Source organism: Megalobrama amblycephala, linkage group LG1 (assembly GCF_018812025.1).
Source record: "Megalobrama amblycephala isolate DHTTF-2021 linkage group LG1, ASM1881202v1, whole genome shotgun sequence".
NCBI classification, from domain to species: domain Eukaryota; kingdom Metazoa; phylum Chordata; class Actinopteri; order Cypriniformes; family Xenocyprididae; genus Megalobrama; species Megalobrama amblycephala.
Genome location: NC_063044.1, coordinates 15,988,949 through 16,000,773, shown reverse-complemented (window position 1 = coordinate 16,000,773; position 11,825 = coordinate 15,988,949). Strand labels below are relative to the sequence as shown.

At 41.5% G+C, this 11,825-nt stretch overlaps 1 protein-coding gene across 1 annotated transcript in view; it reads right to left on the bottom strand.

Annotated features, from left to right (window-relative positions):
- The window catches only part of LOC125264323 (GTPase IMAP family member 8-like), a 33,470-nt gene extending 22,050 nt beyond the window's left edge, over positions 1 to 11,420 (bottom strand). Inside the window, exons 1-2 of the mRNA XM_048183574.1 lie at positions 11,128 to 11,420; positions 10,121 to 10,204 (exon numbers count right to left, since the gene is read on the bottom strand). Coding sequence (XP_048039531.1) covers position 10,121 — 1 coding nt within the window. The 5' untranslated portion in view covers positions 10,122 to 10,204; positions 11,128 to 11,420. The remainder of the gene's footprint in view (positions 1 to 10,120; positions 10,205 to 11,127) is intronic.
- Positions 11,421 to 11,825: the final 405 nt, after the last annotated feature.

The window sequence follows — 11,825 nt, the reverse complement described above, 5'->3', positions numbered from 1 at the left end:
GCTTGAGAGCGAAGCGACCGCCGGCTTGAGAGCGAAGCGACCGCCGGGCTTGAGAGCGAAGCGGCCAGCTGACTTGAGTGCGAAGCGGCCGCCGGGCTTGAGAGCGAAGCGGCCAGCTGACTTGAGTGCGAAGCTGCCGGCTGATGCTTGGGAATGCCAGCCGCTCGCGCTGAAATCAGCGGTGGGTCAACCACACTGGAACGTAATCCTTGCCGTTCTCTGATTGATCCAGAGACGAGACGTTGCTCTGGGCGATCAACGGAGACTTGCCGTTGTTCTGGGCGATCAGCGAAGACGTGACGTTGCTCTGGGCGATCAGCGAAGGCGTGACGTTGCTCTGGGCGATCAGCAAAGGCGTGACGTTGCTCTGGGCGATCAGCGAAGGCGTGACGTTGCTCTGGGCGATCAGCGGAGACGTGACATTGCTCATGGAGATCAGCTGGGACATAGACTGGTGTTGTTGTAATGGTGGCCGCCATTTTGTGAATGTTCTTCGATGCGGCGTCCATTACGTGATCAAGCATGGTGTCGCGTTCTTCTGCGACACCCACAGTAAAGGGAGATCCGCTCAGTAGTAAAGCCTGTTCAATATACTGTTCCAACGTCCCGTTTGGATTGTGTATCGGCATGACAGCACTGAGTGGGTCAGATAGTCCACCGCGAAAAAATATCATAAGACACTCCTCGGTAAAGCAGGTCAAATGCGCCAGTTCAATAAAGTCTGTTACATAATCCTCAATGCATCTATCTCCCTGACGGAGACCGATCAACTGGGCGGATGGATTCATGGTGGTAATGACAGGAACACTCACGAAAGCTGCTGGATCTGTGTTGGCGAAGTCTTCTGTTACGAAGGGAGACTCAGGCAGGAGATCCAAGTGCAGCATTTATTTACAAGTGAGAGTGGTCGTACAGGCAGGGTCAAAACAGGAACAAACAGGAACAGTGAGGAACAGGCAGAGTCGTGGTCAAGGAACAGGCAATGATCAGGACAGGCAGATATCACTCACAGGTCGGTATACAAGCAAGAGGTCGAGGCAGGCGGCAGACAGGGATAGACAGGGTAACAGGCAGAACAGACAGGGAATAAACGCTCAGAAATGACACACAAGGTAATCAAGACTTCGCGGTGAGGTGGTGTGTGTGTGAGTCTTTTATAGTCCTGGTAATGAGTATCAGCTGGGTGTGGTGATTAGTGTGGAGTGTGCATGGCTGTATGTGGCAACAGTTGATTGGTGGAGTGAGTGCATGTGATAGGCAGAGAGGATTATGGGTAATGAAGTCCGGGATGTGACAGGAACAGACGTGATCGTGACAATTATGTTGACAGCTGATCCAAAAAGATATGCAATTAACTGTGGCTGCACAACAACAGATTTGGAAGTAAAATCTTATCCTAAGGTAAAATTATTAATAGTATTACTTTTACAATAATGTATTCTATGGAAACAAAAAGAAAATATGATCTATCCACTCAAAACAAGGGTTCAGATGGCACGCAAGTACTTGCTAGTAGCCTATACACTTAGTTTCTATTCATTTTTGTGGCACTCTCCACAGACATCATGGAAAGGAAGCCGGGATGTCAGAAAGTGGCATCCTGTTTGTTTTCTTCATTTTACAAAAGCACAACGGGTAACACTTTATTTTAAGATGACATAGTTACAAGTTAATACATGTATCTGCTATAATAATAAGAGACAAATCATTTGGCATTGTCTTTTCTTCTTCTTTCTTTATTTATAAAGCACATTTAAAACAACCATGGGTTGACCAAAGTGCTGACAAAAGTGCATAGAATGAGAAAAACAAATGAATTAAATATTAAATATAAATATTAAAATATACACAGCAATATAATAACTATTTGACTTATATTTTAGAACATCATCTGTTCAAATAAATAGGATTTAATCATAGATTTAAAAACAGAAGGAGAGGACACACGCATTTGTCTGCTTTAAGTAAAGTACTTATTTAAAATAGCCATAAGATATCATGAAGTGGGGTAACACTTTACTTGAAGGGGTGTGCATAAGACTGACACGACACCTTCATAATCATGACATGACACATGTCATGAATATGAAGGAGGTTTTATGCATGTTTATGACAACTGTCATTAAGTGTCATTCGCTCAGTTATGTCATTTTTAATGCAAAGATGACATTGTTTGAGATGTCTGTGTTATGACAACTTGACATAAACCAATGCATCATAACCTGTCAGTGTCTTTGTCATGACAACTTGACATTATTTAGCTTTATGGGTTAACATTACATTAAACTGTCATGTCGTTGGTTTTGACATTGGCTCTCATGAGGCCATTATAATAGTGTCATGAATATTTATCTTGACCTCAACTACAGGCTAAATTGAACTTGTCATTAAAATGTCATTAAGTGACAATACTCTGACAAATAATTTTATAACAGCGTCATGAATATTTTTCATTTCATGTTTTTTTTTTTTAAGTTTCCTCCAACAGAAGGTCAGATAATAGACAATTTCAAATTTCTTTAAAAAGATGACACTGTTATAAAAATAATGGTAACATTTTATTTTAGGGTCTTTTAACTAGTTGCTTATTACTATTAGCATGCATATTACTAGAATATTATTAGAATAACTATAATAAATTATTAGATTAATTATTAGAATTACTAGAATAAATAAATATTATTTTATTAATAATTAATAAGCACATATTAATGCCTTATTCTGAATGACCTTATTCTACATTCTTAAACCTACCCAATACCTAAACTTAACAATTAACTATAATAAGCAGTCAATTAGGAGTTTAGTGAGGGAAAAGTCATAGTTAATCATTTATATATGTGTTCCCTATACTGAAGTGTTACCAAAATAATGTAATGTAATGTTTACCCATAAAGTTAAGTAGTTTTTAAAGTTTGATAATTAATCTGCTATGTCATGTTTATGACAGGTTATGATGTTTTGGTAATGTCAAGTTGTCATGACAAAGACACTGACAGGTTATGATGTATTGGTTAAGTTGTCATAACTCGGACATCTCAAACAATGTCATCTTTGCATTAAAAATGACATAATTGAGCGAATGACATTTAATGACAGTTGTCATAAACATTCATAAAACCTCCTTCATATTCATGACATGTGTCATGTCAAGATTATGAAGGTGTCATGTCAGTCTTATGCACACCCCTTCAAGTAAAGTGTTACCTGAAGGGGTTATAAGATATTTGATTTGATCATTTTTATTGCACTACTTAGGAAAAAATGTGTTTCATATGTGTTCCAATATTCTTTTAAATAGACTCCAAAACTATGTTGGCATTAGTGGAATTGCATTGTCATGGTTCAAATCATACTTATCTGACCGTTATCAGTTTTTAGTAGTAAACAAAGAGATGTCATATCGATCACAAGTTAAATATGGAGTACTGCAAGGCTCAGTACTAGGACCGTTGCTTTTCACTCTGTACATACACATAACATCAATTTATATTTTCATATCTGTTAAAAGATTATTATGCTGCATAAATTAGGTCAGCAAAAACTGGGAACACTTCCTATAACACCAGATGTACTTGTTACATCAGAAGAAGAATGGCATCTACGCTAATATTAGTCTCTCTGTTTATCCCGAGGTTTACCGTAGTCAAACCGTTCCATACCGGCATAATGAATATGATCAACTAGATGGAAGTGGATTAAATATTTTTACTGTTGCAATCTCAATCGGACTTATGACCTGTAATGCTACCTTTTGTTTGTTTGTTTTTTGGCATATTTTACTGTCAGGAGTACAGAGAATATATTACATAAACATTGTAAGGACAAATAAAAAGGTTTGTAAAAATGTAATCAAATCAGTTTATAAAGATAACAATTTAGTTTAAAACATAATCAAATTAATTTAATTAAATTAATAATTGGTAATAAGCAGGCTAAATTTTTACTGTGCAATATCTGTAATTTCAATGAAGACCTTTGAAAATGTTTTTAATACTAACACTTTCTTTTTCTATTTGTCTTCCTTTCTGATTAAAACATAAATAAATAAATAAATAAATAAGATCATAAAAACAGAAAAAAAAGTAGAGAATAAAAAAACTACCTTTGTAAAAGTAGAGAATAAAAGTTGATATAAAATATATTAAAACAGTTTAGAATAAAAAAAGATTATAAATGAAAAACATCTAGGTTACCATTGTTACCCCCGTTCCCTGAAGGAGGGAGTGGAGACATTACGTAGATACTGACGTAATGAGGTCTCGCTTGGGAGCCCAATCACCTCCAATGGTACAAAACGAGCCAATGGGAATTGGCCAGTGAGATTTACATGCTGGGCCACACCCCCAGCATCCGGGTATAAATAGGACCGGCATACTCACTTTCATTCATATTTTGCTGAGGAGCCGAGATAGGTACCCGGCCATTCAGCGGTGACTCAGGGCTATGGCAAGGGGAAGTAACATCTCCGTTCCCTCCTTCAGGAAACGGACCCATTCAGTCAGTCACGTTCAACGTTACAACGATACTGATATAATAGGGTCTAATGGAAAACCCCATAGCAACTGAGCCACATTATGATTGTTAGGAAAGCAGATGCTGGCAAGCCATGGCGTGCCCAAATGCAGGTGCTAGCACAGACCTGTAACCCTCCAGAGCTCAGAGTAAGCCCAGGGTGTCTTGCATACCAGTGGGATGGAGAGGAAAAGGCGTTACACAGGAGGTGGTCAAAGCTACTGTTCCTTACCCCTGGGGAAGAGTGCTTCGGGACTTGATTCCTACGTTTTTCAGCCATGACCAAAACGCCAGCAAAGCATTCCCTGAGGAGGGGAAAGCTACAGAAACCACACCCTGCCCAAAGGGAGGTAACGTGTGGAAGACACATATGCTTTGAAATTTTTTCAGTGGAACCGCTGTTTTCCGCGAGAACAAGTTCAGCACTGACTGTGCACGCTCGTAGGTGAGACGCACTGTCATGTTCAAGATTCAAGATTACTTTTATTAGTCCCAAAGGGAAATTTATCTTGGACAAAGGGCTGCCACATATAACATACAATTGTAATACAATAATAACCAACACAAACACAATACAAACACTACTCAATTCACACTGACTTGAGTCCTGAATTTAGAAGATTCACTGATAATGGTATAAAAGAATTCCTGTACCTGTTCAGGTATCTTTTCCGATATTTAACCGGCACCCTATAGCGTCTACCTGAAGGGAGTAATTCATATTCAGGGTACAGGACGTGGGAGTTATCTGCTAGAATTTTATTTGCCTGTTTGACTATAGACTTCTCAAAGAGAATTTGGAGGGAAGGAATCTCCCTCACCCCTATCACTTTCATTGCTGTATAGACCAAACTGTTTATTTGTGATTTTAACTTAACTGATATGTTACCAAACCAAGCTACGATTCCGTAATGTAATACACTCTCAATCACAGCGTGATAAAATAACATCAGTACTCTCTGTCCAACCCCAAACACCCGGAGTCTTCTCAAGAAGTACAGTCTCTGCTGGATCCTAGAACAAACATAACTCACATGGATATTCCAAGACAGATTACAGTCAATATGAACCCCCAAGTATTTGTAAGAATAAACCTGGGCAATACAAACGTTCTGGACCAACAATGGAGAATGATCCCCCACATGTCCCGGGTCAAAAATCATTTCTTCTGTTTTTTTTTGTATTTACAATAAGATGATGCTCCTCACACCATTGTATAAACTTTTTAACCTCCAGACTATAACCAGAAATATCAGTATCCATATCCATAAGTCCCAAGATTGCAGTATCATCAGAAAACTTTACAATAAAAGTACTGGAATGACTGCTTATACAATCGTTTGTATATAATGTAAACAGAATGGGAGAACTCACACATCCCTGAGGGACACCTGTATTGATGACTTTAAACTCAGATAATGTCTGATTCATCCTGACCTGCTGGGTCCTGTTGGTCAAAAAAGAACCATACCACCTGATAATATACGGATTAACGGACATTTGTATGAGCTTACTAAGAAGGATGTGTGGCTGCAGAGTATTAAAGGCAGAGCTGAAGTCTACAAATAAAAGTCTAGCACAGGCCTTGGGGTTTTCAAGATGTTGCAGAATAAAATGCAATATGGTTAGTATAGCATCATTAGTACCCCGATTGTCTTTATAAGCAAACTGATATGGATCTAACTGTCCCTTAATATTTGACTTCAGCTTCCTCAACATAAGCTTTTCCAAACACTTCATTACAATAGAAGTCAAGGCTACTGGTCTGTAATCATTACTTTCTTGAGGAACAGGTTTTTTTGGTATAGGAATAATGGTTGCCTTCTTCCAAAGCGATGGAACTGTATAAGAGTCAACTGACCTTTGAAAGACAGGGACCCAAGCTGACGTAAGTTCCTCTGCACATGTCTTCAAAAGAAATGCTGAAACATCATCAGGGCCTGTTGCCTTATTAATATTTATTCTTTTAAAAAGTCCTATGACCTCCCCTGAACTAATGCCTATCTTTGGAACACAATCATCAATTATTATGGTATTAGTTACACTGTCCCGTTCTAAAGAAAAATCATGTGAATCAAACCTGATGTAGAAGTTATTCAAATCATTTGCCATGATGTTATCGTCTATTGTGTGCAATGGTTTCCTAATGGAAGTCATATTTGTAATGGATTTCATGGTTTCCCAAAGCTTTTTTGTATTATTAGCACAGAAATCCTTCTCTATAGATTCTTTATATTGATTTTTAGCTCTGTTAATTTTCACTTTCAGCTCCCTTTGTGCTGATTTTAATTGCACTCGGTCCTTATTCCTGAAAGCCAGCCTCTTGCGCTTAATACAGTCCTTGATGTCCTTAGTAATATAGGGTTTGTTGTTAGGATAGAGTTTTATTGTCCTTTGGGGTATCACAGCATACACACAGAAGTTAATATAAGCTGTAATGACTTCTGTGGATTTATTCAAATCAAACTCATGGAAAATGTCCCAGTCTGTGCTCAAGTAACACCCTTTCAAGGTTTCAATACTATCAGTGGACCAAGTTTTAACAGTTTTTACAAGGGGTTTGCTCCTTCTGAGGGCTGAACGATAAATGGGAATAAGCTGAACAGTATTATGGTCAGAACTGGAAAGTGGTGCTTTAACTCTTGCTGTATACGCGTTCTGGATGTTTCCATAGCATTTATCAAGAATTTTACCATTTCTGGTACCACATTTAATATACTGTTCAAATCCAGGTAATGACATTTCTAGTTTACAGTGATTGAAATCCCCTAAAATGAGCATAGGAGCATCTGGTGTACGTTGTAGCTGTCTATGTACACAATCCACCACTTGGGCCGCAGCTTTCCCAGCATTTCCACTTCGGGGCACATAAACAACACACATCACAATGTTCCCAAATTCCCTCGGAAGGAAAAATGGCCTGAGACTCAAGCATAATAGCTCAATATCCTGATTGCAGATAGTCTCTCGTATGGTATATTGCCTGCACCACATATCATTAATAAAGACACATAGTCCACCTCCTCTTGTCTTACCCGACTCCAGGGTCCTATCAGAACGAACCAGGGAAAAACCGTCCAATTCAACAAGTGAACAGGAAATATCCGGATGCAACCAAGTTTCAGTAAAAACCATGGCACATGATTTGCGGTACTCATAGCAGGTTCTGATGCAAACTTTAAGTTCGTCCATCTTATACCTCAGGGAGTGCACATTACACAGGATCAACGATGGCAGGGGAGGCGTCTACGAAGCCTCTGCCTCACCCCCCCTCGTCTGCCCCTTCGCCATTGTTTCCTCGGCCTTTCCACATTCTCAGACTGGTTGTCTCGCCATCGATACCTCCGTGGTCTTTGTAGTTCCTTGGGCACGTGGGCCAAAAGCTGTATCCCTGCCCTGCCTGAAGCTCGAAGTGACAGGAGCATTTCCCTGTCGTAAACACGCATTTCCTGGTTGTTCCCATGAAATGCTGTTCTTATTGTTTGGCAGCAGCCTACTAACAATAGCAGCAAAAATAGTCCCGTCCAGAAAAGTCTCCAAAAATTCACCATCTTGCAGTGGTTACATAACATTAACATTAAACAAAAACAAACATAAGACTTATTAATCACTCAATCACGATTAAAAAAGACAATATGCAGCAGCACAGTTGCCCGGGTCACTACAGTGCAGCGCCGCCGGAAGTCTACTTAATAGTGAGAATGAACAGCTGTTGACCGAGTCCAGCTCCACATCGAGAAAAGAGATGCTCTGCATGGGGCAGAGCTTGCTCTTTTCCCAGTTGACCCGAAGCCCCAACTGGCTGAGGTGACTGAGCACCAAGTCCCTGTGTTTACACTACTGCTCTCGCGACTGGGCCAGAATGAGCCAGTCATTGAGGTAGTTGAGTATGCAAATGCTCACTTCCCTGACCGGGGCAAGGGCACCTTCCACGACTTTGGTAAAGATGCAAGGTGACAGGGACAGCCCGAAGGGTAGGACCTTGTACTGATATGCCTGACCCCCGAACGCAAAACGTAGAAATGGTCTGTGTCGAGGGAGGATCGAGACAAGTACGCGTCCTTCAGGTCGACTGCTGCGAACCAATCCTGAGCACGTGAGGATGCGTTTCAGCGTGAGCATCTTGAACGGGAGCTTGTGAAGGGCCCAATTCAAGCGTGAAGCGCTGTGGCCCAAATCGGGAGGCAGTGCGTCCCGAAGTAGAGGCTGTGAATGGCTCCGAGTGTCCCGTGAGGGACAGGGCAGGATAGTGTGGGGAGGCTGTGCGTCCCCGGGGCACCAAAGCCCTGCCCGTGGTCAAAGAGGGTGTGGCTGAGAGTGAGAAAGTGGTGCGTCGCACACTGTCAGCACAGACCCTGTATGACCAGCAGCGGAAATAAAAAGGAAAATAAAAAGAAATAAAAGGAAACACAGGATTATCCACCCAGCCCTCTCCAGGGGGAAGGAGCGGTGCCTTCACCGTCTCCTGGGACAGAGCAGTCCCCTCCGTCTCTGGGCCATCCATCTCAGAACCACTTCTTAGGCTTCTTCTTCGAGGGATTAACGGCCTGGGTGGGTGGCGTCGCCTTCCTGCGGGTGGTTCGGGGAGGATAGGAAGATCCCAAACTCCCGGGAGCCTGTGCTGCTGCAGGGGGCGAGGTCAGTCGCCATGCGCAGTTCTTGCAAGAGCCCTGGCTCAGAACTACCCTCGTGCAGCTCCTTGAGCGCTTTCGCCTGATGGACCTGCAAGATGGCCATGCTGTGCAGGGCGGAGGCTGCCTGTCCAGCAGCAGAGTAAGCCTTAGCAGCCAGAGCTGCTGTCGTCTTACTTGCCTTGGACGGGAGGCGCGGATTTCGCCAGGTGGCCGCAGACTTGACGGCCCCACCATCGAGTGTAGTGAGAGTGGAGAAGGCAGAAGAACGATTTCTGGCAGTAAAAGGTGCCTTCCACATCTTCTGAACCTTCCACTCGAGCCCGATGCCCAGGCAAGCATGGCTGACTCCGCCTGGACAACCACCTCGGAGGGCGAAAGCTCGGCATCCTCATCTTCTGAGTCCAAAAGCCCACTCCCCAATGCAGCGAATGACATCTGATCCTCATCTGGAGCTCCGAAACGATGCGGGGAACCTCTGTAGAGGGTCCCGTGGCAGCAGCCGGCAACTCAACGGCACATGGCGAGCCAGAGGAGTGGGAGGTTCGTGGAGGCGGTCCCGACGAAGAAGCTCCCACTGTAACCCTCAGATCTGCTAACCAGAGTGCTAACCAGACTGGCGGCCTTTACAGCCGCGGGTGACTGGGTAGCAGCAGAGGGGACTTGTACCTCTGTGTTAAAGAAGGAGATTCGTGATCGCAACGCCAACATGGACATGCCCTCGCAGTGAGGGCATGTGCCATCCACGAGTGCTGACTCAGCATGCTGTTTACCTAGACAAGTGAGACAGCGATCGTGGCCATCAGACGAGGTCAGGAAATGACCAAAAACATTTCACCAGATACTGTATAAAACATTTCACTAGAATAAAACATGTATAAACTGTATAAAACATTTCACTGTATAAAACATTTCACTAGATACTGTATAAAAACAATTATATAACATCTGCATAAAAGGCAGAATTTACTCACTGCTAGGACGATCAAGACTTGCGCTTCGATTGCGCTGTGTCCCTGGGGGGTGGGGGGGGTTGTCACTTTTGTAAGTTAATGCATCTGCATTGGAAATAATAAACAAATTACAAGCATAAATAAAATAGTAGTAATAAACTAGTATTACTACTAGTAATAGTAATAAAATAGTGACTGATGTCACTGCTGATACACAATACACAATAGGATAGGCTGAGAGGTGCCACATGTTATCCAAGTTAGTAGTCAACTTATTTTCAGCAGTCATCAAGCTTGTACACACTGGTCACAGTCTCAGACACGAAGATGAAAATTTCATAATCGTCATGTTTTCAGGCCATTTCAAGATTTATTTTGATGGGACATAAAGCGGTGATATCTAAATGGCTGAGTTATTTATTTACTTTTTAATTTGTATACCCATTGACACCATCATTGTCTTCATTCAGGCCGATTTGAGAATGAGAACGCACACGTAAACGTGAAGGGATTTATCGCATAAAATAATAATACCCAATCATAATAACCGATCACATCCAATCATAGCGCAATGGAGACATTGCCTCTCACATGACTTTCCCCCATTCATTCTCAACTACCCCCCACAAAACTCACAGCACGCATTAGCGGGTCTGTTTTAGGTCAATGGGATCAGAGGAGGCATGCCTCCCTCTGTGACTTTACCTGCGGGTGTCGCTGTTGGACACCGTTACTTTAGAAAAATGAGTGATTGTCACTTTTTAGTGACACATTTTGTAATACTTGCGCTCAACTAGTTAATAGTGAGAATTGGACCCTTAACTAAAGTGTTACCTTAAATTAACATACAGCTATGGAAAAAATTAAGAGACCACTCGAAGTTCAGAAATCAATGTTAAGTGGTCTTTTAATTTTTTCCATAGCTGTATATGCTAGCAGATTAATGTAAAAACATCACCAAAACCTTTCACCAGATACTGTATATAAACAATTATATTACATATGCAAAAAAGGTAGAATATACTTACTGTTAGGATGTTTAGCACATTGCTTTGTCACTGGGGGAAAAAACAACAACAAAAAAACCTGCTTGTATTAAATGTCCTAATTAACATCAAAATGATCATGACAGGTTGAATTTAATTTAATGAAAGTGCACTTTTCAGAAGTAATACAGGAGAAGGAAATCCAGTTCACAAACACTAAAAGGCCGTTGTTTATTTCCTGAACATTTACAACCTAAAAACACGTCCTAACTTCCCCAAAACAATTCAATGTAATGTAGACCGTCTATATTTTCATGAACAGCTCACTGCAACTCTTCACTGCAATCTAGATGTTTGAAATCTGCCAAACATACCCAAAACCAGCCCAAATTTTGTCCACCCGCCCAAACCAATTTTTACCCGCACAATCAAATTTAAAACCCACTCAATCTGGCAACAATACGCACCGTGCTCCTCCCCCTAACTACCCCCAACCCCCCAGCAGGTAAATAAACAGTAAACACATTTATAATGCAAAGCAAACAGCGTCAGTGCCACAAAATGTTACAAAATATAGAAGTGTTATTCGATTAGCCTATTAACAGATCAGATCGCTGTGATTAATGCTGCCTTTACGTGCTATCGGAATAACCATAAATACGAGTTTCATAGTTTAAAAAATTTAACATGAATGCCCTCTCAAGCAGTGTTGGGCAAGTTACTTCAAAAAAGTAATTAAT